The sequence below is a fragment of the Rhinichthys klamathensis genome, unplaced genomic scaffold (assembly GCF_029890125.1).
Source record: "Rhinichthys klamathensis goyatoka isolate OS25496 unplaced genomic scaffold, OSU_Roscu_1.1 h1tg000050l_1, whole genome shotgun sequence".
NCBI classification, from domain to species: domain Eukaryota; kingdom Metazoa; phylum Chordata; class Actinopteri; order Cypriniformes; family Leuciscidae; genus Rhinichthys; species Rhinichthys klamathensis.
The window spans coordinates 5,717,974-5,745,530 of record NW_026606596.1 but is presented as its reverse complement, the minus strand read 5'-3'; the positions used below and the strand labels follow the sequence as shown (position 1 = coordinate 5,745,530).

At 38.0% G+C, this 27,557-nt stretch overlaps 1 protein-coding gene across 6 annotated transcripts; it reads right to left on the bottom strand.

Moving 5' to 3' along the window:
* Positions 1–1,074: 1,074 nt before the first annotated feature.
* Positions 1,075–27,284, bottom strand: nsd3 (nuclear receptor binding SET domain protein 3). Of its 6 annotated transcripts, none has more exons than XM_056247887.1 (24): positions 26,958–27,284; positions 26,365–26,408; positions 24,623–25,650; positions 24,330–24,489; positions 22,818–22,972; positions 22,122–22,736; positions 20,831–20,948; positions 20,638–20,729; positions 20,230–20,275; positions 19,965–20,095; positions 19,654–19,779; positions 18,200–18,326; positions 17,754–17,951; positions 17,472–17,651; positions 14,332–14,481; positions 11,866–12,022; positions 8,485–8,687; positions 8,238–8,350; positions 7,134–7,403; positions 5,771–5,887; positions 5,543–5,684; positions 5,346–5,452; positions 4,929–5,133; positions 1,075–3,498 (listed from the first exon to the last, which is right to left on the bottom strand). In XM_056247887.1, the coding sequence occupies exons 3-24, from the start codon at positions 25,601–25,603 to the stop codon at positions 3,209–3,211; spliced, it is 4,683 nt and encodes a 1,560-aa protein (XP_056103862.1). In that variant the 5' UTR covers positions 25,604–25,650; positions 26,365–26,408; positions 26,958–27,284; the 3' UTR covers positions 1,075–3,208. The 6 variants fall into 6 exon arrangements, with proteins under 6 accessions (XP_056103862.1, XP_056103864.1, XP_056103863.1 ...); XM_056247889.1 differs by having other exon boundaries at positions 24,623–25,647; XM_056247888.1 differs by lacking the exon at positions 26,365–26,408 and having other exon boundaries at positions 24,623–25,647.
* Positions 27,285–27,557: the final 273 nt, after the last annotated feature.

The following is a 27,557-nucleotide window of genomic DNA, read 5'->3' as shown; positions in this document are numbered from 1 at the left end:
AGCGAATCACTTCGCACGAATCTGACATTTCAGTCGTATTTTTATGAATCATGCGCCCTCTAGAGATTGTCACAGGCATTTAAAAAGCCCCAACCCTCGACAGTATTTTGCACATGCAAATTTCCTGAGCCACTGACATATATTTGAAGACATATTTACGACAAATTCATTCAAATGGAGATTCAAAGAAACACTTGAACATTCATTACAGTTTATTGAAGTCAAACCAGGCAAGTCTGAAAACGTTTAAATCTGTGGAATGTCGCTTAAAGTACTCTCAGAATAAATTATGAATTCTGAAGAAATACATCTCAAAAGTTGGTCAAATAAAATACAAGAAAAGAAATGTACAAAATGTTTCTACGTTCACAAACATTCAGAAGCATTATTACAAGCATTCTTAAGACACTACAATAATAATGACAATGGAGTTGTTTTTCTTTTTTCGCTTTCGACTATGTACAATTGATCAAGCATCATTCTCTTACACAATGCAATGACATAGGCTACATAACATAGCCAAAGAAATCTCTACATCATTAGAAAACTTGGAGAGGACATACATTCTACCCAAGCCATATCATTTAGGATAAGTTTTATTCAGTTGGAGTGTGTAATGTGATTCAATGCGCATGGTGAAAAATATTACAAGAACATTTAACTTTACACAAACTCTGTAACTCAGTAGCAAGAATTAGTAAACAGTCTATTTAAAAGGAATGTGAAATCAGTACACAGAAATCAAAGTGTAAGCTGGTAGGACACCACCTTTAGTAAATTTAGTTAACCAACACAAAGAACATGCTCGGATAGCACAAAATGATAATGACACCTTCAAATACACATAAAAAAAAATGTACACAAAGTACAGTGCACTGACACCAAACACTGGAATCAATGGAGGTAATACACTTTTAACATTTGATGCGGCAAAATCGATATAGCAACAAATCATCTACAGATCAGTTACTGAACCACTGCATAAACAACAAAAGAGGGTTTAAACAAACTGTCGAAATATCACTGGCAAATTCTAGTGATCATCCGTATCCGTTTAAACACGTAAAAAAAAAAGAAATAAAAAAAGGCCAAATATAGAAAATTAAAATGAGAGTAAAAATAGTACCAACAATGACCAGGCAAAACAAACATGTGCTTTGCATCCCGCCAACTGCATTTTCTTGATATTTTTAATCATAAACATAAGGGCAAATATTGGTATTTTCAGAAACAAGTGCCTATGAATTCTAAAAAATAAAAGTAAGCTATATAAAAATAAATGTAAACTATAAAAATATCGCATATCAGAACATAAACAAGCAAAAGAGACTCAAAATGCCTTCCATGTTTCAAAGACGACGCAGGCGCAAGTAAGAGCACACATTATTTTCATAAACATACAAATCTCAGTTTGGCAGTCAAATCGTCAGAATTCCTTAAATTTGCCGTCGGATGCAAGGATCCAGTACAGATATCCACCAACAACGCTCCATTTCGAGACCAAATAACAATAAATACAGAAATGAACAAAAAGCAAAATGGACACGATTCAAGTAAAATGAAACTTGCAGCGCTTTCCCTCCTTTCCATAAAGTGACAAACATACTGGTGGTGCCATCACGTATAATACTTGTACTGTGGTCTATAAAAACGTTCATGTGAAATGACTAACGAGTAAGTATACAAAGCCCATGTGCCGAAGCCGTCGAGATCGAGTCTTCATCCGTGCAAACTGTGGCACAGCACGACTGCACAGCTACCAGTAACAAGAGAGTAACAGTTCCACTTTACAGCACAGGCATCAAAGCTATTGAGTTAAGTAGATTCACATCAAGAACAAGTCACAGAGAGGAATATGCTACACTCTGCCGTAAACCGTACAGCCCTCCCACTACATCCGACGGTTCGGTTTTTAGCAAAGAAGCGCGTGTCGTTACAACCGAACGCAATCGACGAACGATGCTTAAGGAGATAAACCAAAGTGTGCGGTTAAGGTACGGTTTGATACCTTTGAAATGAGTACGCCAATATACGAAGCGTGAAATACGATCGAAAATAAAAAAACTGTAAGTCTGATTATATTTACACTCGGAAACAAATGTAAAGCAAAAAAAAATAAAAAAAATAAAATAAATCACATTATTTAAAGATTGTACTCACAGTCTCACAACTAGCGCTGCTCGGAAACATATGGGTTCCTCGTATTTGATATAACACACTGGCACCTGTTCAATACTCACAATGGTAAATATCTGTTTAAGACACATGGCAGTGTTGGAGTATATGTGGCTTAACACTACACCGTCAAATGTTACCGTTTGGACACGTCGGAACTGATCTTCTCGGGTGACCGATAGTTATTTCTAACACTTCTAACTCTGAATTTTTACTCAATGGACCAAAAGATGAGGGCAATACAGTACCGGCCAAGCAATTATGTAATTTTGCTGACAAAAAGGGCACATATACAACAACACGATTAGTGATATCAAATTGACTAATACAGATGAATAATACTGTACATTGTGAATGGATGTAAACATCGACATAAATATATTAATGATTATATATCTTACAAATCACAAACTCACTGGAGGAGGGAGGAGGGGGGGGGGGGGGGGGGGGGCAGTTGAACAAACCTCGTATGTCTTTTGAATCAATCTTTTTTTTTCTTTTTCTTTTTTTTTTGATGTTACGACAGGCTCATATTCAGACGTAGTGAAATCCTACTGGAGAGGGGCGAATGGTTGCGCCCGACACATATTACAACAGTCTTTGCTATTTACATGAGGTACATAAATAAAGTTCTTGGTTTAAAGTGTTTATAGCGTGTTTTTAAAGTACCATAGATGTGGAAACTGACTTTGCCGCTGAAAGGCGTCGCTTTAACCGAGTGTGTTTTTTTTTGCCGAAACGGAGCACGTCTGAAAAAACAGGGAGAATTAGCTGGGAGCTTTTGCTTATAAAACAAGAAGTGAGTCGCTTATATTGTTATATAAGCCCGTATGAATTTGACATGAGGCCGTAAATAGTGATATGTTCGAAAAATTCATATCAGCTGTTGTAGATTTGGAATGAATCAAACCAGTTTGTCAAGTCCACTTGCTTTAAATGAAAAGTGGACCAGCTAGCTGCATGTATCTACTGTAGTTTGAACTTTCATGTACTTTGAAGTGGCTTTCAACGCTTTCTTGGTGCTTTGGCCCATTCACTCTCCCTCTCCCCCCTCGTCGTCGTCCTCTTCCTCCTCGTTGCCGTCGTCCCCTTCCTCTCCGGGTTCCATCAGTTCCTTCTTTACAGCGAGCTGGCTAGTGTTAGCCTGAGGCCCTAAGGGTCTCTGGGGGTCGTGGTTGGAGCAGCAGGGCCGGTTGTCCAGGGCAGACACTGCCAGCTGTCCTCTCTCATGCTCTCGGCAGAAGGAGGCGGGGCAGAAGTGGCAGAAGGAGGCGGCGGCGCGCTGGCACACGCTGCACTGATGCCAGGGGCATTCCCATCGCCCTGAGAAAGACAGAAGAAACACATCAATCGCACAACAGGAAAGCAGCTCAAGAGAACTTTTGCTACTCAATTCCTTTTCTATTTAATAGATTAATATTGGCAAGATCTCCTTCAGATTGAATTGTCTCTCCATCAATTAGGGTTAGAAGAACTGTTGCCAAAAATGCTAGAAACATCATAAATCACAGCAATAATAATCCAATAATAGACTCTTAAGCATTTGCCGATTTAAATGAAAACACTGTGACTTTTTTTTGGCCAGGCAGTGTTTTTTTTGTTTTGTTTTTACAAATATCATTAATTATTCTTCATTCATAAATCAAGTTGTAAAGTGGGGAGTCACACCACATAACATTTTACAACCTGAACTAATCTTGTTTGAAAATAGCCGTTAATTTGACCTGTTATGACAGAGACTTATTGGCCTTGACACGATCATGAAGGTCTGCAGGGGTCCGCTCTATGATATCATTTCTGGTTTTGTTTTTTACCCCCTGCATATTGGTTTTGATCAAAATGAAGAAAATATTTTTGATAAATAAATGTTACAAATTTCACACATATATATATATATATATATATATAAAAACATTTTACTTACAAATTTTATTTAATAATTTCATGCTTTTAGTGAGATCCCCCCTTTATTTAGCCTGGGAAAACCCAGACAACTTCCGGCAAATTTGGATTTGCTCTGAAAGTTAGTCTGGCAAAGAGCTGATTCGAGCCCATTTCCAATCCGCCGAAATCAAGGCACCAATCAGAAACGTTGGGGCGGGCTTTACACGATGACGAGAGCGCTGGGATTTTGAAGCAGATTTTGTAGCCTACATTACAAAGATGGATGCTGCCATCGAACATACCTCGTTCGAATCAGCTATCGCGTCTGTTTTAAGCGATTTGAATGTTTCCTTTTTGTTAAAAACCGAGCAAAGAACAACACTCGGGAGATGTTTCTCCGCCGCTCTGCATACGTCATCTCCTTCATCGCTCTGATTGGTTTTAGGTCTATCCGCGACGTCCGTTGGTGACGCCCCTCTGGAAATGATTTGTCTATGATGCTTTGCCAGACCATAACTCAGTTACAACTGAGAATGGTCTGGTTTTAACCAGGCTACCCTTTATTATGACATCAGGACAGTTGTATTATCTTGACTTTTTTTTACTTTATTCTATCTCCAAAATGTTTTCATTATTAAAAAATCTGAGCTGATATGTACCTCTGGTAATTGTTGTAATAAAAATAGTTAAACTCAAAAATATGATGTCAATTTAATGCTGTACATTTTTAGCATTAATGATCTATATTTTAGACATTAATGGTATGGAAATCTTAATGTAATGTCCATCCAGAATGTAGCAGCATTGGTCACCTCAGGACGAATTTCCCACAGTCGACAAGAAGAGCTGAAGTGACGGACAGCACGTACCGTATGGAGGTTTAGTCAGGTTGAGGCAGAGGAGATGGTAGGCCTTCGGGCAATCTTTTTTGTCACACATGACCAGCTCTCCTCCCTCTCCACAGCAGTAGCAGTAATACTCATGGGTCTGTTTGCTCTCCGCCTTCAGTTTGCGCTTCTTGGGCTTGAGTTTAGCATTGCGCACCTTCTCTTCCCTCTCCATAACCACTGCACTCTACATGAAGCGAAAAAAGGTTTAAGACAGACATGATGATGATAGAAAAAGAAAAGGACCAAGGAACCAAGAGAAAAACAAACATCAAACTAGAGTTAAATAAAGCGCAAATACACCTCAGCTATTGGAAACTTCAGAGAATTGTCAATGGTGCAACAGGAAATCATGGGTAAGCATTTCATGTGTTCCTGTCAAATTCAATAAGGCTTTACCTTGGGCTTGACTCCAAGAAAACCACTGCAGTTCTCGGACCCGCAGTGGCACGATGTCCTCCCATTACCCAGACAGTCCAGGTTGTAATTAAAGGTCAATTCCGTGTCTGAAGAAAATATGATTGTCAATTAGCTTCTAAACAAACATTTTGTCACTTTTTCAAAGAAAATACTTTTATTACTTTTATATTTCTTACCAGCAGCGATATCACACAAAGTGAAGAGTCCTATCCGCACATCTCCGTTCACGGTCCACTTCTGAGTCTCACAGTTGGGACTGCAGCTGTGGTTCATAAAGCGTGACAAATTCCCTTTGGGTCCAGCATCAATCACACGATCCTGAGAAACACAGGAGGGTTGACTTTACTACAGCTGAGATGACGTGATAATGTGACATGCACAAAGTGGACATGAAACAGTGGTACCTTTGTGAGGGTCAGCATGTAAAAGTTGGTCACATGATTCTCATTAGCATTTCGTATTCGTTGCTTGCACTCCTCTGAGTCAATCAGTTCCCCAACATACTCCATGACGAAATCCCCCTAAATGCAACCAAACAATGCCCAAAAGATCAGTTAAAAACACCTGACACAATGAAGATCAAGTAGAAAATATTCACAAAAAGCTTTTCACATCAAATATTTCACACTGGTTATTTTAGACATTCCAAAAAAGTAAGAATACCTGAATTAATTGTTCTACATACATTAAATTACATCTATTTATTACTAGACACAAAAATAATTCATAATAATAATATGTGATATTTCAGATATTAGGCTATGTGAAGGAGGTATACATAAAATTGCAATTTGTTTGTTTTTTCATGTAGCTTTTTTTTAGTGCTGAAAAGCAGGTCACCATCTCTAAAATAAATAAATAAATAAAAAAAATGAGAGTATTCTTCTTATATTTACTTAAAAAAATACTAGATACTACTCTCACCAACAGCAATTTCTGACCTATTAAATATTTTTGAGTTGAGCAAAACAGTGTTATTTTAGTATTTTTACACACTATTACTTATTATATAAATATAATATTATTTATTACTATAGTACTATTTATTAAGATTTTGAATTAGCTTTTATTTAAAAAATTTTTTAGTTTTCATTTGAACTTGTTTAGTTATTAGTAACTTTGTTATGTTTTTTAAATTATTTATTATTATTATTTTTTTAATATTATTCAATTTCATTTCTTTCCAGTTAATAATTTTAGTGGTTCAACTTAAACTTAAAGGGATAGTTCACCCTAAAATGAAAATTCTGTCATAATTTACTCACCCTCAAATTGTTCCAAACCTGTATGAATTTCTTTCTTAAATTGAACACAAAAGAAGGCATTTCTAAAAAATCCGGTAACCAAACAGTTGACGGACGTCATTGACTTCAATAGTATAGGAAAAAAAATACTATGGAAGTCAATGGGGCCCATCAACTGTTTGGAAATTCATACAGGTTTGGAACAACTTGAGTGTGAGTAAACGACAGAATATTTTAAAAAAAAATTTGCCTGAACTATCCTTTTAATCTAGTTGTCAATGCGACATTTCAAATGTTTTATTTATCTAACATTTTATTTTAACTATTTCAATTGACAAATATTTTAATAGTTTTGGTTTAGAATAACCCTGGAGCATACCTAGAAATATTTAGTCACTATAGGAATTTACAACAGTTAAGATTTTATTTATTTCACAGACGTTTCCAACTTATAACTTTTCTGAATTAAAGATCCAGGCCATTAGTGCTATTAGACTTTATGCTCAGACATCCAAACTCTCACCTTCTTGAGGTCCTGCTTGGTCTTTAGGCCCCACCCTCGGCCGCTGGTCTTAATGACCTCAGTGTCAGGGTAGAGGCGTTTGGAGAAGCACTGGTTGTGGCAATGGTCACCTGCGGGACAGACTTGCGGGTGGCACTCGTACTGCAGCATGCGGTTCAAGCATTGAGAGTCCTGGCTGCACGGACGTTCATCTGAGTGTTTGCAGTTGCAACGTGGGATCTCTGAGAGGTCAGCGACGTGCAACTGCACCTTCCCAACTGGCTTATTGGACTGAGGTAAGAAACAAGGACAAGAATACAGAACTTTAGTTTGTTTTAATATGATTTTTGCATTTTTTGTACAGTCGCATTGTAGAGTAATTAATATGAAAGGTGTATACAAAACGGATGGGAGTATTATGGTACCATTTGCCAGTAGAAATGTGTCAAGCAATAGGTCAGTTTATTAGAGATTATATATACAAATACAAATAAAATACAATATTTCTTATAGAGCAAACAGTAACACTTTACAATAAGGTTACATTAGTTAATATGGTAACTAACCTTAACTAACAATGAGCAATACATTTGTTACAGTACTTATTCATCTTTGTTAACACTAATTAATAAAATACAACTGTTCATTGTTAGTTCAGGTTCATTAACTAATGTTAACAGATACAACGTTTGATTTTAATCCCGTATTATTTAATGTTGAGATTAACATTAACAGATTAAGAAATCCTTTAGAAATATGTTTCATTATTAGGTCATGTTAACTAATGTAGTTAAGAAATGTTAACAAATGAAACCTTATTGTAAAGTGTTACAGAGCAAACTATGAACTGTATAGCTAAATACAGTTTATACTGTGCTGTATAAACAATGTTTAAAAAACTATTACAATTATTTTTTTTAATACAATTTTAAAAAATCCCTTTCATAAGTCACTTGATTATCAAAACAAAAATAAAAATTAGATATTACAACATGGCTATGTAAAATTAAAAGACCTCTCCAGCCAAAATAGTTATATTGTGATATCACTAACATCTACTGAAAGACACTGCAAGCTTTTCAACACATTTTTGCATAGATAGAGGATTTGAACTAGATCCAGTACCTTGATAAGTTTGTATGGTGGGGGTCTGCGAGAGTTGCGCTCCTGTTCGAGGGCCTCCTTGGTTTCTCGCTGTGCTTTTAGTTCCTGGAACCTTTTTCCTGCCTCCTCAAGTGCTTTACACACACAAAAAAACATTTAGAAGTCAATTTAGCTTGACATTTATTCAAGTCATCACCTTAACATGCATCATATGGCTAATTAATATAAAAGAATAATAAAACTCCACTGAAATGGTCTAGTATCTCACCTTTTTTAAATGTCTTATTGATGCCAACCTGCCCCTCAGCAAAGTTCTTATCACTCTCAACATATGGGAAAACTCTGCCCTGGTTTATCCAGTAATAGTCATGTGATCCAAAGAAAAAGACTGGAAAGTCGCCAATGTCATGCTTGAGGCTCTGGATGTTGGAGGGAACCAGGCGAGGGTTGCATATCTCAGAGGGCCACCACCTACACACGGTACAACATCAACATTAAGTCTACAACTTATTCACTGGTCACACAGTTGAAATTTAGACATTATCTTCTTGGAAAACAAAACAAAAATGCTGATGACTCATGTTGCACTCGAAGGCGTATCCAAATGTTTGCCCAAATGTACAGGCAGTAGGGGTGTAAATCAGACAGTTAATCACGATACGATACGATATCGATTCTCTCAGCCAGCGATATGATATTTGCTGATACCTCAAAAAATTCTACGATTCGATTACGATTCGATTCAATTCAGGGCTATATCGATCGATTAATCGATATTTAGATATTATGTGCTAAGTGTACACAACCGGTTACGTTTATTAACTCACAATACATCCAAATATATATAACATGAATGTTTAATTAAACTCTTTGAAAATTGCACACCCTCTCCCAATTGGGACATTTACAAGTTAAAAAAAAACATGATAGCCTTATGAAAATGAACAAGAACGCAGTTATCTGTTTTTGCAAATGAACTCTTCTGTTATATTAAAGTTCATTGAAAGGATGTATATATATATATATATATATATATATATATATATATTGTGTGGCAAAAGCAGATAACTCCACATTTCATGTTTCAGAGTTAAACAAAGCCAAGTATTTGCTATGATACATAATAAAACACTTGGTTAATCTTTGTAACGCTAATCTCCTCAGCTGATATTGACGCCTGTCAAACTTTGTTGTTGTAATTAACGTACACGCAATACAGAGAGCTTTTCACTCACCACTAAACGTACTGTTTTAGCAATATTCCGTGACAAAGTTTCAGCTTTTATTTTACTTTTACGCCCCGAATATCACGGGTTCATCAAGTTCGCTGAAATCCATCCTCGATCACTTTTAGTCAGCTTGACGAAACTCCTCTCAGCTAGCGCGTATTTTCAAAGTGACAAGCAGCCTTGTCACCTGACCTGAATACTGCGCACTGATTTGCTAAAACAGACTTTTCGGGGCTTGTTGTTTCTGCTGTAAAACATGAACTCGCGATGATAGTGGAAAATACCGGCTTCTGTGACAAAGGGTTCAGTCAATCTTGTCAGGCGTCTATTTCAGCGGAGAAAAGCTACGTGAGGATGTGGAGTGTGTCAAAATAAAGGTACCGTACATCGATATTTTATGTGTGGTATCGATTAGGGGTGGGAGAAAAAATCGATCCATCGATGCATCGCGATTCTCTCTCCAACGATTCTGGATCGATTCTGAGAATTCCAGAATCGATTCTGAGCTTAGTTTTTAACCAGATGTGCGATGACGTTGAGTTTACTTTAGAAACACCCGTATTCTGCTTGCTTACAATTCCTCACACACATACACCACTCGAACATTCCGTAAAATAATCTTTCATAAAGTTCGGAAAGGTTGAAGCGAATTACAAGGACATTCACAGACTTCACTGCACAGGATACGCTGTGAGAGACGCGCGCTTTCTTTGATGTTACACTTGAAGTGTGTGTGCTGTCTCGCCCGTCGGTATTTACCTTACAAATGCTCTACGAAGTCATCATTTATGTGGTTTGGAATGCAGTGGACTTATATATTTAAAATTTGAACCTCACGCTGCTTTCAATTTCGAATGCTGACGCGCGCTTTGTTTGTATCGTGAGACTGCTCGCGCATGCGGCCGTGCGGATACGTGTAACGTTAGTGGTTTAAAGTAGGCTACTTGAGCAAAATTAACGTAAACACAGCCAGTTATGTCTTAAGGGATTAAACGGACAGGACACAGCGCATTACTTATTTTATTTCAAAAGAGATGTGTGCGTGAATGCAGCTTAATAGATTTCCCGCAGTCTATGATGTCATAGTAAAAAACAACAGTAAAGATGAAGAAAAATCACTCACAGTTCTTGAATGGAAAACGTTCAGATAATCTATAGGCTACTGAAAGCACTTTTTGTTTGTTGTTTGTTATATTTTTCTATGCTCCTCTTTATTATTTGTTATATTAGTTATATTAGTTTAAAATTCTTAACATACAACTGTTTTAATAAAAAAAAAAAAAATTGTAATTATTTTTTAAAAAGTACTTAATTAGGCCTACTTAAGTAAACTAATGAATTAATGAGGGGGGGAAAGGTAGATAAAGAATCGTTCTGGAATCGGATCGTGACTCCCAGAATCGGAATCGGATCGGATTGTGAGGTAACCAAAGATTCCCACCCCTAGTATCGATGCATCGTATCGTTAGACGTTTGATCGATACATCGATCCATATCGATGTATTGTTACACCCCTAACAGGCAGAGGGACATTCCATTCAACAGGTGCGTCTAAAAAAAATGTCAATATCGTGGAAAAGTACATTTTTTTTTCATAATTTAACTCAAAAATTGAAACTTTCATATATTCTAGATACATTAAACAAAGTGAAATATTTCAAGCCTTTTTTTTGTTTTAATTTAGATGATTATGGCTTACAGCTCATGAAAATCAAATATCCAGTATCTCAAAAGAATACTCAAAATAAAAAAGGATTTACGATACAGTTCAAAATTGTTCAAGTTCTGAAAAGTACAATGTTCATTTATGGACTCAATACTTGGTCTTCAAAGCGGTGGCGGTTTAGTTGATGTGATATGAGTCTAAAATATATTGCATTTTCACTATTTTAAATAACTGATGACAAGTATTTTTTCTATCAAATTTTCTGAGACGCACCTGTAGAATTCTGCCTGTGCTATTTGCCTCTGACTAGCAATAGCAAATTTCAATAGCAATATCACAGCTGTGACACACAGTTATTTTAAAAGACAGGAACGGTTTAAAAAGAAAATGGTTATCATCAAGCCATTTTTATGGACCTATTCACATAAATTCTAAATTTTAAAAACAATTTTTAAAAAATAAAATCGTGGTGAACCCAAGTCAGAAATTACTTTAGAGTCAGATTTTTTTTATGCATTACATTTTTTATATATTCTTTAAAAAACAAAATATATATATTATAACAAAATCATACATTTCATTATGAATTTATTATATAAATATTATGCATTTACTATATTCTAGATTATTCTGCATCCGATTTTGTGTGAATATCTTTGGTGCAATTTAAAAAATATATATTTTTGTGCCATGAGCATGCCTTTAGTTTAGTAAAATACATTGTAGGAGACTTTCAACAGTTGAACGGACGTACCTGTAGTTGCCCAGCTTGACCCAGACTATCTGCTTATAGTGAGGCTTCTTTCCCGCTCTGCATTCCCCACACAGCCACGTCCCCTCTGGCATCTCCATGTTCAAGCACTCGGGGTGGAATGAGGCGGGACAGGCCTCACAACACAACAGTCTTCCTCCTTTTTGACAAGCACACACACGCACATAAACACAGAATCGAATAAACGGGCCCACAGTATCACCACATGCTTGTCCATTCCCAATAAGGCGGTATTCCACAAACCTCATCCATGAGCATGTCAGAATCAGACAGTTATATTTCCTCTGAGATCAACATACGCCTCTGAAGTGCTTCAACGTATACGTTTAGGTTCTAAATGCCAATTTCAAGTTCAATTTGACAGGCTCAAAAGACAGGGTTTGATGACTAACACCTTTCACCATTGTTAATGTGCTTTTTTTGTGCCAGGTGATTAAATAAGCAGCCAATAGTGAATGATCAGAGGGGGGGGGGGGGGGGGGGGGGGTGGGGGGGGGGAACTATGGGAAACATGCCGTGATGCAAACTGACTGATTGTCCGCATTAACATCACCTGCCGTACACTAGTAGACACAGAGCATGTATTTTGGATGGTGTCATTTAAAATGCTTGGTTTGACTGACAAGAAAAATAGGGCTGATGGACAGCAAAGGAAGGCGAGTGCCCACTTTTCCAGCCGCTTTGGTTCCGGGAGAGTTTTTCCGATTCATTTTCTCCAGAGGGATTTGAAAAAAAAACTTAAATAAAGAGTTCTGAACCTTACTGAACCAAACCAACCAGCTTTAAATAAATCACATCATATTCATTTAAGCAAAAATTTACTTTTTTTTAAATTAAAAAAAAGTATTTAAAAATAAATTTAAAAAAAGTATTTAATTTATCAGGGAATGAACAACTCATCCCATGAATCATCACAAATTACATATATTTTTAAAAAAAAAAACATATTTTTTCTTTTTCGCACCACAAAAAGATAATTAAAAAACATGTCATGCTCACGCGCGTCCATACAATGGCAGTGAATAGAGACCAGCATTAAGCTTTTAAAAAGAGATACAAAAGTATAACAGAACGGTCCCATCGACACGTGTGTGTCTTATATCCCATGTGTTCTGGTGGTATACGATTAGGGATTTTGTATTTAACGAAAATCCTAACCTTGGCCGTTGGCCGTTGGTCTTCTGTGCACGGCTGTGTGCATTCATGAGACGTTTTGAGATTGTGAGAAATCAAGACTAAGAAAAATGCAACATGAAATACAATCCATGTACTTTCTTCTTATCTGTTGTGTTTGTCGCAACAATAAGTTATGTTCACATCTGTCAACTGTCATTCTGACTCTCATCAGACAAACAGAGTTCCGGCCCAGAGATATTCAACTCCGGAAAGAAAGTACAGATACTTTTTTTGTGATTTCCAGGCATTGTAATTCATGTCACATTTTTATTAATCTAGATTTCTCACAACTTGTGTTCTTTTTCAGAGTGAACTGCGGCGCTAATGGAGTCTACGAACGAACGCGCTCCGTGCACAGACAACCAACAGCCAAGGTCAGTATTTCGTTAAATAATACATTACCGTACATTTCTGTTTGTTTTTGAGCAAACCCTATCTCACACCCCCAGAACACGAGGGATATAAGACACGTGTTGCACGACACGTTTTGTGATACTTTTGCATCTTCTTTTAAAAGCTTGATGCTGGTCACTATTCACTGCCATAATATGGATGGGCACAAGCGAGATATGTTTTTTAAATGTCCCTTTTTGTGGTCCGAAAAAGAAAAAAAAGGCATAATGCATTAGAACAACACCAGAGTGAATGAATGACTTAATATATGACTGATATTTCAGTGACTAGCTTTAACAGAAGCATCATTGGAGCTCAAGATGTAGAAGTTCTCTTTAAAAAATCTATTTCTCTATGGACAAAATGAATGGGATTTTTTTTACTTCCGGGACCCTGTCGTTGGCTCTATTAAAATTGCCATCCAAAATATGTTTATGTTAAGAGGGTGGTAGGGTATAATTGTGCTCAAGCAAAACAAGCCAAGCAATTAATGCTAAGCCAAAACTGTGTTACGGACTCAGAATAACATGAATTACATGACATATCATAACCTAGTTAAATTCCCAGGAATCTGTTAGAAGCATTTGTAGGTAGACAAAGATTTGACTTACGGTGCCTTCTATCCCAAAAAATGTTAATCCAAATTCATTTAAAAGGCTGCAATCTGATTTTAAAGTAAAGAACTATGAAAATTTAAGATATTTGTTGCTGCCTGTTATTTCAAGCCCACTATGTGCATTAGAAGCAGCGTGATGGTGTAAAATAAAGAGCAATAAAATGGCCCCCCAAAAAATAAACAAATAAATAAAAAGTAGCAATAAGACAGCTGTGAAAGCATACAGATGGCAAACTACATAAACCAAGAAAACATGATTTTACCTTTCCCAATATTCTTTTTGGTAGCTGACGAAGAAGAAGGAATCATAGGTAATTTCATCAACTCAGCACGATTTGACTCAGTCAGAAGGTAGTGCGACTTAAAGGTATATGAACTTAATATGGTGTCAGTATGGTCGTGCACTAAAAGCCCTACACGAGACAAACAGGAAAAGTCATGAGTAATGAAACTACCCATGATTCCAGAAAACACACATTAGGAAAAAAAATGACACGTGATTAAATAAGTAGTCCTGAAAAGAGAACACAAAAAAGGAGAGTCTAAAGAGGAATACTGCAGTGTTAGAGTGGGAGCTTTAGGGATTTGCTGGATAAAATTTGTTCTGGAAAAACAATTCTTTCTGGCAGTTTTCTGCTTTCAAATGTTCAAATGCTAGCCAAATGTGAAATGAACAATTCAATCAAATATGTAAATCGAGTTATTTATTCATCCTCATGTTGCTCCAAACCTATCTTTCAGTGAATAAAGACTTACATTTTAGTCAGTTTCGCACAGATATGGCTTCAGCAGACTTAGGCAACATTCAAACTATCAGCTATAACATCATTTGTGGGCATCAAGGAGCCGATATCAATATGCAATCGCTTTTGAATGTGCAGTCGCTTCGCTTAATACTTTAGCTTTCAAATTGGCGATAACATGTCCTCTGTGTAGAGGGAACGCCGGTACTGACCGCACATTTTAGGCTACAAGATAAGATATTTGTCAACGATGCTCGGGATCTATTGCCCAGCAAATCCTCTGCCATCATTCTGTCAGTCATCTCTCTCCTTATTCTCATCACATGATAAGTGAAATCTGACTCCTGTTGCGACTCTGCAGCTTGTGCTGTATGGAGCAGATGCTTTCAGTTTATAATTGTTGAGTTCCTTGTCCAACTGAACCAAATGGTTTTTATTTTTTATAAAAAAGCAAAATGAGAGTGGGGGCGGAGCCGCGGTGGCCACGTTATGTAATCGTGTACGGCCAAACAACACAGCAATTGTAACAGCAAGCCTAGTTGTGAGTCCTGAAATTTACAGGTGTGAGTTCGCTCATAGAAGGACCTTGTCACTCCCATAAATAACTGAATTGTGTGCGAAAGTAACCGTATTAAGACTTATACAGAACTGACAACTGTATTTTGTTTCTGTGTGAGCATGGCCATAGAGACTATCACTATCATATGTTTATGGTACTATTGATTCTTATTTGACCTTGAAAACTTCAGTCCTCAATTGCAACTGCATGGGGGGGAAAAACAACAAACATAACATTCTTCTTTTTGCATTTCAGAAATAAAGTGAAACGAGTTTGGAACAACATGAGGGTGAGTAAATGACAGATTTAATTCCTTTTAATGACATAGGTTGTATAATGACAAATATTGGTTTTAAAGATCAAATGACATGCAGCTGCTCCCATGCCAACACATACAAATTCAGTTTAGCATTACCAATTAGTTCCTGGAGAAATTAGTGTTAGATATTTTCTACAAAAGTGGGAAGGTGTCTGAATCTGATCATTTCAAAACTTGAAGATGCAATCAGTGATTTTCACTAATGTGTATATTCTAAGAAACCAACGCTGAGTGCATTTACATGTGCAACAAAACACTATTCACAATCAGTGCATTAAAAATACCCATTTACGCATGAAAATCGATTGCTTATTTTGGGGGGTTAAGGTCTAGGCATATTATAGACTTATTAAACAACTGCTGTAAGATTCTTTATTGAACGCACTCATTGACATTAACTTAGATTTGTTATCACTCAATACCGGTATTATCAATTCATTTTAAATGGATTTTTAAATTAAATTAAACCAGATAATAAATTATAATAATAATTTGTTACATTAATATAGCGCTTTTCTAGGTACTCAAAGTGCTTTTACATATGGAAGGGGGAATCTCCTCAACCACCACCAATGTGCAGCATCCACCTGGATGATGCGACGGCAGCCATATACAGCCCACCACACACCAGCTTACTGGTGGAGAGGAGACAGTGATGAAGCCAATCAGTATATATGGGGATGATTAGGAGGCCATGATGGACAGAGGCCAATGGGCAAATTTGGCCAGGATGCCGGGGTTACACCCCTACTCTTTTTCCGAATGACATCCTGGGATTTTTAATGACCACAGAGAGTCAGGACCTCGGTTTAACGTCTCATCCGAAGGACGGTGCTCTTTGACAGTATAGTGTCCCCGTCACTATGCTGGGGCGTTAGGACCCACACAGACCACAGGGTGAGCACCCCCTGCTGGCCTCACTAACACCTCTTCAAGCAGCAACCTAGTTTTCCCAGGAGGTCTCCCATCCAGGCACTGACCAGCCTCAGGCCTGCTTAGCTTCAGTGGGCACCCAGTCTTGGGCTACAGGGTGATATGGCTGCTGGTATAACTAGTATGCAGATATAACTTTAGGTCTGATATTAAACATTTAATTTCTAATTTTACTTGATGTGTGTGTGTGTGTGTGTATATGTGTGTATATATATATAATGAAGGCAATCATCTCTATATCCGTGCATCCCTACTAAAAATGATAGCCATAAGCAAAAGCTAGTAAGACATAACTTTCTGAAAGTGGGAGATTTTTTACAATTTTACCATTTACAAAACGAATAAATTAAAAGATGTTCATTTATTATTGCTCACTGGAATGTCTTAAATTATTAATGATGATTTATTTTATTTTTTTCATTTTAAAAGTTCAAAATTAGATATTACATTTTGAATTCAATCTCAGTCCTTCCCCAGAAGAATCACAGACAATTAAAATGTTACTAATTAGTAGGAAACAAACATGATCTGATGGATCACGAACACACAGTACATCTAACAGTAAAGGATTAGATGACAAGAGAGAAGGTCAGAGGTCACATTAGTGTCCTACTCTTAAAGAGAAGGAACATTGAACACTGCAAAGGATGACACCAGAGAACATTAAAATTCTAATGTGGTGTGAAGACTGTTAAAAAGTGTTGCATTCACTAAGTGCACATATGTTTTAACAAGAACTCATTTAAATGTCATTTAAAGTGTGATACAATGAACACACAAATCTAATCAACTCAGTAATTCTGACATTAGCTATTACGCAAGGACTGGAGAATGTCAGGCTAAACGTACCTCGAGCGCAGATGAAACACCAGCCTACGTTTACAGGTGAGGAAAAGTGTCCGTTCTTCCTGGAACTGGAGTGGTTGCTACATATGATGATGTGGGGTGTTATCAACACACTGCCAGCCGCCACACAGCCGTCTCCTGTGTGATACGCCACCGGACAGCGGATGCATCGCATCATACGGCCTAAAAGAAAAAGAAAAACAGAGGCTGGTCGATGTGTCTCCATGTTTCAGAAAAATGCTTCTGTAAAATACAGTGAATAAGTTCAATATATCTGTGGTGTACCTTTGCAAGCTTTGTGAAGGTCTCTGTCGAGACAGCATGTGGCACAGCTGTGCTGAGGGCAGCGGAGGCCTCTAGTATCGGTGGTGGTGCCAGTGAACTTGCGGGCACAGGTATCGTGGTAAAAACGGCCACAACCGTTCACCGAACACCGCTTAACATCACCCTCCATGTCCTTGCAGGAGAAACAAGGGTGGGAACCTGGAGAAAGTGACGGCGACAAACAGATTAGACTCCGCAAATTATTCAAAAACACTTTTTTTTTCCCAGTGTTCTACTAAAATGTTAATTCTCAGAAAAAATGAAATGCATGACATAATGACCTTTTGAATCTATTCACATTAAGATATTGTATTGCTACAGAGATATTTTTTTTCAACGTTATTGGTGGGTTGTTTAACTGATTACAGCTTTTGAACATCTGATCACAAATCAGATGTATTGCTCACCTGTCTTACACTCTGGACACAGTAGTTCACCCTCTGTTCCACTGTTAGATCCCATACACTCTGGATGAAACAGCCTGTTACAGTCTCCCTCACAGCTCACCAAAGAATCCCCGAATGATTCACACACCTATGAGATTGTAAAGAAGAACCACAACAACAGATTCTTATTACACCTGAAAGAGTCATTCAAAATCTGATCTACTATTTTACACTTCTATGAAAGCTTGTCAAATTTACTTAGTTAAAATACTTTATTTTGCAATTGGTAAATTTAACAATTATGATTTTTTTTAAGCAATTGCTAATAGTTTATATCGCTCAACTTTATTTTTCGTAATTCAGAGTTTGTATTTCACATCTCTGACGTTTCCCTTGCAATTCCAATTCTCACTATTAACTAGTTGCTTATTAGAATGCATATTACTAGGATGTTGGCTGTTTATTAGTTCTTATATAGCACATATTCATGCTTTATTCTGCATCACCATATTCTACATCCCTTAATCCCACCCAATACTTAACTACCTTACTAACTATTAATAAGCAGAAATTAGGAGGGTTTTTTAAGGCGAAAGTCGTAGTTAATAGTGAGAATTGGACCCTAATCTAAAGTGTGACCGAACTTATATAATAACAAACTGCGATAAACTGCAGGATGAATTGCAAGATGTAAACTAACAAATTGTGAGAAAAAAAAGAAGTCACAATTACTTCATTTTTAGGATGCTGATCTGCAGCGACCTCTAATAACCCAAAGCCACATAAAATAGCTCTGTTACAAAACCTAGTGATAACTTTTTTTTAGCACCGATAAACAACTGAATGAAGTCATCTTTCAATTAAAGTATCACCTAAAGACAATTTAGATGCGATACAGTGACAGTAAAATAAAATGTAATGTATTGAAGGTAATATCACTGTCATATAACACACTACTGTTCAAAAGTTTGGGGTTAGTCCATTTCTTTTTAAAGAAATTAATTATTTTATTCAGCAGGCCAAGGATGCATTAAATTGATCAACAGTTCAGACATTTCAAATGATTGCTGTTCTTTTGAACTTTCTATTTAAATAATCCTGAAAAAAATGCATCGCAGTTTCCACAAAAATATTAAGCAGCACAACCGTTTTCACCATTGATACGAAGAAGAAATGGTTCTTGAGCATCAAATCAGCATATTAGAACGATTTCTGAAAGATCATGTGACTCTGAAGACTGGAGTAATGATACTGAAAATTAATATAGAAAACAGCTCTATTCAATTGTAACAATATTTCACAATATTACTGTTTTTACGGTATTTTTGGTCAAATAAGTGCAGCCTTGGTGGGCATAAGAGACTTCATTCAAAAATGTAAAAAATCAATATATTTCTAAAGCTGACCCCCAACTTTTGAACAGTATATTGTGTCATTGTATATAAAGTTATATAAAAAGTGTTTATAGTGCTCACATGGCAGACTGTGTCCTTTTTTGAGGAATGTCCTCCCTGACGGGACAGGCTGGAGTCCACGGACTGTGCATCAGATCCGTCAGCATCTACTGTAGCAGGACTGTCCGAGCGCTTCCCAAATCCGGTCTACCAGGGATGCAAATGGATGCAAAAATGTGACTTTAAAGCCAGAGCCCATATGTCATTTGGCTAAACATTCAAATGAACAAATTTGTCATAACAATTGTGTAACTCAAGAAGGACAGTATCACTCAGGTGTCAATCAACAGGTCCTGCTAGTACTGTGACTGTATTTTTGAGTCTAGTCTGACCTGTGGGTCATTGAGGCCTCTGGAGTCAGAATCAGAAGTATCTCTGTACAGTGAGCTGGCCATCTCCACATCAGTAGATGCTCTGCTGCGTTTCTTCAGTGGTTTACACGAGTCTGAGATCTCACTGGCACCTACAGGATTGAAGTAGTGTTAGTAGGGGGGTATTGATAGAAATGAATTTATAGGCTGACCATTTAAAACATTAAATCTAAGAAAACAATTTAGAAAAACTTAAATGTAAAATTCGTCTTGCAGGGTCAAGCACCTTTTTGCGACCCTGTTCTGAAATCCATCTGAGGTGCTGTTTCAGCCTGCAGAATAAAATAAAAAACATAAAAAGGCATGTTTGTTATAAGATTTCACTAACCATTATGTCACCTTTCTGCTAGTATTATGACCAGTTGCTTTCTGTGAAGGAGAATCACTGCTCTGTATGCATTTCATTTAATTGTGTATATTTTTAGCCCAAACAGCACCTTTTTTTGCAAGTTTAGCCAATTACAGATTGCCTTTTAACAAAAGTCAGGGCTGTTTACCAGATGCAATAAATGTTGCAAAAATGACATTTTCTTTAAAAGTGATGAAGGTGAGGTGGTGAAAACAAATAAATGCAGCGGGTTTGTTGGATTCATCGCTTTTAAATAATTTAATAGTACACATTTATGCGCTCTACCTGTTCTTTCTTCACTTTCTTTTTTGGCACTGGTTCCACACTCTTCTCTGACTCGGAACGGCTTCGCACAGACCGGCGCTGCTGTTTTCTCTCTGGCATCACACACACAGAGGATGTTTTCATAGATCAGACTTATACCGCAAAGGACATCTGAATATTTATGTCAAAGGGAGTTTGTGTAACTCATAAATACCTGTGGATTGCTCTGCTGAAGCGTGCTCAGCGCTCTCCTGGTCACTCCAGCCTGAGGGAGACGCAGCTCGCTCCTCTTCACTGGAACACGTCTCTGCTTCTGCTTTATCACTGGAGCCCTATTGTGGATTAGATTGAATTTTTTTTTTAAACTAGCAACGACTGCTTGTCAGAAAAGGTGCAATTTCTTCTTAAGCAGCATGCATGAAGAGTGAGCGCAGAGAACCATGATTTTGGGTTAGCTAGTTGCAGCTTAGTAATTAACTAAATTGTAGGCTATAATAGCTTTGCATGTACATTAACAACAATTTAAACAGACTTAATACATTATACTGAATAAGCAATGTTACAAAGCAAATATGGTGACGTTTATTCTAGACTAGCTAACCGAAAAGTTATCATCTAGTTAGTATACCCTGGCTTAAATGAGTCAGATGGGCAAGCTAGCTTTTATTGTCAAATGTGGGTGCAAAAATATACGTGCAAAACCAACATAATAACAAACTTATACAATTAGCATACTAAGTTACACTAGTTATTATGCAAATAGCCAGTGTTATTTTAGTATCCATTTTACTATAGTATTTTTTTTATTATTTTCTGTTCCCTTTTATTTTTATATTTTCAGATTTCATTTTAATTTTTTGTAATTTTGTTGTGCTGGTGATTAGTTAGTGATTAGCTTTATTTTTATTTCAATTTATTTTATTTTAGTTAGTTCATATCTATTGAGAGTTATATCATATCATATCTCTGAGTTCATTAAGTCAAATATCTTAATCTAATGTATTTTTATTTCAGCTTTATTTAACAATTTTTTTTGATTGGTTTTAGTTTGTTGACAGTAACACATCTGCTGTTGAAAAAATGAAATATTACATGCGAAAAAACATACGGTAGAACTTTAGTTTAGGGCCCAAGCTTCTGCTTTATTCTGGATGACCATATTCTACATCCCTTACTCCTTCCCAATACCTAAACTTAACAACTACCTTAATAACTATTAATAAACTGAAATTAGGAGTTTGAGGCAAAAGTCGTAGTTAATAGGTAGTAGTGAGAATTGGACCCTAAACTAAAGTGTGACCAAACATACATTTCATTAGACATTTCATATTTTTACTTTATTGTATAGTGGTAGCAACTTGTGGGGAACTAGTGTTCAGACTGAAGAAATTGTAGCTATTCAATTACACATTTTTTAAATTACGTTTCGACGTTTGATTGACACTTTTCTTGATATTATTTACTGTAGCAGACTTCATGTTGACGAGCATTTTCTCCATTCTTACCTCAGGGGACTGAACCTGATCGCTGGGCCTCTCCTCACTCTCTGTCGTCTTAGGTAAGTCCACCTTTTGCTTTGGGAGTTGCCAGTCGCACTTTATGATCTCCACGTTGAGTTTCTTCATGGTAATGGAGAGCGGGAGGAGCTTGCGGGCTGCAGCGGTCCTCCAAGGTGTCCTGACTGGAGGTGGGGTGGGTTCCTGTGGGTGGGGATCTGGTTTTGGTGGGCTACGGGGTTGCTCTTGGTCCATATCATCCTCTCCCTGATTGGGAGATGATGGTTCCCCACTACTATTGATGCTGCACTGCCTCCGTGGCTGCTGCCGACGAGGCACAGGCTCCTCTTTGGATCCGGCACTGCCTTTAGAGCGTCTTTGCTTGCGTTCAGGCCGGTTTTTACCAGTCGCCCTAGGTGAGGTCACAGTTTCAGTTTCAGTTTCAGCAGCAGCAGCAGCAGCGGCAGTAGCAGCACCAGCACCAGCAGCACCTGGTTCCTTGTCGATGTAGATGAAGGTGTAGGTCTCGTTGCGTTCTTCTCGTGTCATCTGCAGTGCGGCTTCAGCGTGACCCACACCCACTTGCCACTGGGCACGCTCCTTCTGTGACTGAGGCTTCAGCAACTATAAAATAATTTTTTTACAGAATGAGCACTCGGAAAGGACCACAGAAAGGAAGGCACCAAATGTAGAGGTATGGGATACCTTTTGTTTCTCCGTTGGGTTGGTTGTCTTCCGGAGTGTTTCTGCCTGCAACTCCTCAAATTGGCTCTCACCCTGGTACACCACAATTCTTTTCGCATGTATCCAGGCCCTCTCAGGGACACTCCCAAAGAATTGCACATGGAATTCCTTAACACCTTTCAGGAACCATGGAAGCAAGATATTAGAAACATAAATTTTAAGCAAGCCAGTAGAATTAGTAACTGAAATGCCCTACATGACTTTTCCCAAATTTCCCGATTTACTGTCTGGAGGAGTTGACACTAGTTGCGAAATTCAGAGCCAGTCTGCAGATTTGAGACAATCAGAGTTGACAGGTTTCACAGAAAATTGTGTTTGATGGGCAAAGATTTTTTTAGGTTCAATTTCTTGATTTCATAACATGTTCAATATTTTGGGCTGATTTTAGAACATGTATTATTTACATTTTGTCATGCACCTCCAAGCAATGAGGCACACGTTTTTGCATGAGTTTGTTATGTTTGGAATGACTTGAAAAGCTGGTAGTGTGTGATCCTCCGTCATTTAGTATATAGACTAACTCACATTGGACCATCATAGGCCAAACAACGGCAAGAGACACGTTTGTCGGGTTTAGTTGGATCAATGTGTTATCCCTGTCAGAGTCTGGTGGCATTGGTCAGGACTTGCTTTAGCCGATTGAGCATGTTCAATCTGCATGTGTTGGGTCGTGGAATGTCTTCGCAACTGCCGCCATTGGTCGGCATAAGGGATGTGGCGGTGAGGAAATTTTCCCATAGGTTAATTGACATGTGACAACATCGGTAATTTTTTATTTATGATTTTCAATTAATTCCAATGGAAGTTGAACGCGAACACAAACTCAGCGCCAGAGGACATGCACTTGTGCATTTTGGGGGTGCAGTTGCTTGAACAGTGGGTTCATTATTATTATTCTTAATGAAAAACACAACAAAACAGTATAATTGATTATATTAACAGAGTTTTTATTGCACTTATATTGTAGGATTCTCTGATGTTATTTATAACAATGACAAATAAAGAACAAATTTAAGAGGAAAATCGCTTAAACAGGCAGTTTTACATTTCGCTTTGAAACCAAATCTTCCGCCTTTGTCTTGTCAGTCAAATGGGCAAAGTGAGGTGAAATCTGAATCCTGCTGCTGATCTGTGCTGCGACTCTCGTTCAGCTCACGCTGAATTGAGCAGACATGTTCAGTTTTTAATTGTAGTGTCTGTTCTCTAACTGAACTAAATGATTTTTGGTGCCGTGGTGGGCAAGTGATGGTGTTGCGGCTGAACACCGGAAATACCGGTAACACAGACTTTCGCCGCAAGCCTAGTTGGCGTCTGTCAGTGCAGAGTGAATTAGCCTTACGATGGCCAGTTTTTCTATGTAACCATTTTCAAAGTCAGCAAGTGTATGATACCAAGTGTTTTAAAATCTGTTCAGATAGATTTATGTAGAGTATACCTTAACAATATGTAGCCTACTTGTAGTAGATAAGTTACCTCTCGTATTAAGACGTATATGAACGTTTGACTGAGGGTCTGATGACACCATGCACGGCCACCAAGGATACGTCCCAACCTTAGCCCACACCAAGTCACCGATCTCATACTCTTGACAAGAGCCAGTGCTAGTGATGACCGAAGGAAAGTGCTTTTCGACCTAAACAAGAACACAAGAATGTCTTGGATGAACAAGAACAGTAAGCATCTCATAAAACCAGAGATTCACAAGACTTTTTCCACATCTTCCTAAGTGGAAACAACTATAAACGTGTTAAAAATATGAAACTTACTTTCTGTTCCTTGGGTTCTGCTTTGGGGCTTTTGAGGGTTGAAGAAGGTTGCTCTTCTCTGAAGGCAACATGACCTTCGCTGGGCTGTGCGGGGTTGTGGACAACACTGGAACGTTCTTCCATGCCTTTGCATGGCTGCTGGCTCTCCTCTTCGTGACAAGCACCATGCCTGCTGCTTCTCTTTTTCCTCTTCTCTTTCTTCTGCTCATGTCTTCTCCTTGAAGCCTCGCCGGACTGAAACTCTTGCAGCAGGTCCCCACACAGTGAGGACTCGAACAGCTCCCTGCCGTTCTGGTAGGTCTTAATGATCTTTATTTTGATCTCTGGGGAGCTGGTCTTTTTTGGAGTGTTGGTAGATTGAACAGTGGGGTTGGAGACGGTGCTTTCTTGAGGTGACAGGAGGGGTGGAGAAGAGGGCAAGAGCAAGGGAGGAGGGGGCGGCAACACGTGAGGCATTAAGTGAGAGACAGGAGGCGGGTGATGGTGGTGAGGTAACAGTGGAGGGTTATGTGGGTGATGTTGCTGCTGATGGTGGTGATGGTGAGGAGGATGATGAGGCTGGTGATGATGATGGGGATGAGGCGGAGGTGAGATGTGTGTTGGTGGCTTCTCCTGGACCACTGGGGGTCTCAATACTGTGCCCTCACCGAGCAGCAAACCGTGATCACCATAGTTTCGTATGGCACCGTAGCCATTGGCTGAGCCATTGGGGAACTGAGAGTACAAGGCAAACTTGGCCTGTTGCTCATAGGTACCTACGCCCGTTGGGTAACCGTTTGTAATAACTGGGAGGTCTTCAGCAGGGTAAGAAAAGCCTGACTCCAAAGGAGACTCAAAGTTTTGCTGTCCTCCATCATCTCCTGGGTCACTGATGGCTTCATAGACATCCTCCTGTCTGATGTTGGCGGAGTCAATAAGCTGAGGGGGTTGCTGAATTGTGTTTCCCATGATCCCTTGCATGAAAGAGAAGGAGAAATCCATTGTTCTGCTCCAGCATCCTTAAGTTTCCCTTTCTCTTACAGGGCCTGCTGATATAATGAGGAGAAACAGACAAAATGTGTTTATGACGCATAAAAAACTTTACCTCATCTTATCACATCTGTGAAACATTGCTCCAGGCAATAATGTTTATTAAACTATTTAATACGTTTATTTTAAGACAAAATGGGTCAAGAATTTGTGGTTAATGCTTTGCGAAAAATAAGCCTACGAGGGTACTAGGCTGCTTCTGCAACGCTGCAATCGCCCTCCCAAGGGATAAAGTTTACTCTAGTATACTCCAAGTTATGCCAACTTTCCCAGAATTTAGAGAGGAAACTTAAATTAGAAAGTTTAGATTGAAATCACACAGCCTGTTTGGAATATTTACTTCAAATCAAACATGTCCAATACCATTTTCCTCATACTACATTCCCTCTACTTCCTGTATATTTGTAAACAATGCATTACAACAATTTTAATGTAATTAAATTAAATCATCTTTTGAATTTCTCATTAATTTATAAGGTTCTCTCTCTTTAATTAGAAGAACAGTATGCCAGCTGGCCAAAAATAATTACCATCAAAACAATGTTTATTTAGTCTATTTGGCTTGTTTTGTCTGTCCAGTAAGAACAGAAATAAAACCCGCTTAATACTTTAATTTAGCACATAAACCACATCACTCAATGCCACATAACAATAAAAGACTGTTTCTAAACAAACCAAGCTGTAAAATTGTGTTTCATGTCAAAGAAACAAACCTGCAATGACCAGCAGTTGGCTAACATTAGCCTGCTAGCGTTTTCTGGATAACAAAACAGAGCCGATATAAGCATACTGTTAATGTATAAACACACAAAACTTAGTGTAAATGCTGTATGGGCCACGAATAAACTAAATTAAGTTATTGTGTAGTTAAAAAAAACAAATCCTGTTTTCCCAACATTGTAAAGCGGACCCGTGTAATGTCGCTGCATTATATGAAAGGCGGTGTTAGCGGATGTGCTAATGTGTGTAACGTTACACGGGGAAAACATTAACATACGTACATATTTGGTTTATCACTGGGGAATATTTTAAACATTCGTTTTGATGCAAAATTGTATGTTTCTTAGTCAATTGCATCATGCGGAGAGCCTCAAAAACTGAAGAAGTGAATGCGAACATGCCAACATGGCTGCCCGTGCCCCTTTAAATCAAATTGCCCATATTACATTTCCATCAGGAAAAAGGTGCGATGAAAACCATTTCTTCACTGTAACCAAAAGCAGAAATGCATGCAGCGCTTGTTTGGATTCAACGCGATATTATGAAACGAAGCATCGAAACAGCGGTAGAATAAAAGCGTCTGTACCTTCAGCGTGTTCCATTCTAAACAAATACACCAAATAAACTGGATTCCTGCAGCAGTTAACATAAATATATCAACACAAAGACCTATGACTCCACGTTTTTTTTTGTCTAATCCGTTGTTTGGAAAGAAAATGGGGCTAGATCAGTCGTATGTCGATCCCCATAATAGGATGTGTGGCTGTGGAATCGGGAGAGGCCCCGTTTTTTTGCGGGATGCTCCTGCAGACCTAGGGAAATTTGGCTCCCATATATTTTATTATAGCCGTCTCCCTCCCTCTAGCTGTAACAAAAGCCCCTCTGCTTGAGGCCTCTGTCTCAGCGCCAAAATAAAATCTCCCCCATTGGCTGTGCAGCAAGATGTGAGGGGCATGTTGGGACGAGTAGTTTTTTCTTCTTCTTCTTATGTTATGATAACAATAAAATAAAACCATTAAAGTGAGATGATTACACTATCATTGCTTGACACCAAAGCATTAAGCTGTAATGAACGAATTACAGAGTAAAACTATAATATCGTTGATATTTTCAATTTTACTATCATTTTACTTTTTATATGGCAGGGTACTATTTGACAATATATTTTACTATCTACAGTAGACTA

Excerpts from the sequence above, each read along its gene's own strand:
- nsd3 (XM_056247887.1), bottom strand. The coding sequence starts at position 25,603 with ATGGATTTCTCCTTCTCTTTCATGCAAGGGATCATGGGAAACACAATT. Across the intron at positions 14,482-17,471 it reads GTGTTTCATCTGCGCTCGAG|GGCTTTTAGTGCACGACCAT; the intron begins GTACGTTTAGCC and ends TGTCTCGTGTAG. Across the intron at positions 5,453-5,542 it reads TTTGTGTGATATCGCTGCTG|ACACGGAATTGACCTTTAAT; the intron begins GTAAGAAATATA and ends TATTTTCTTCAG.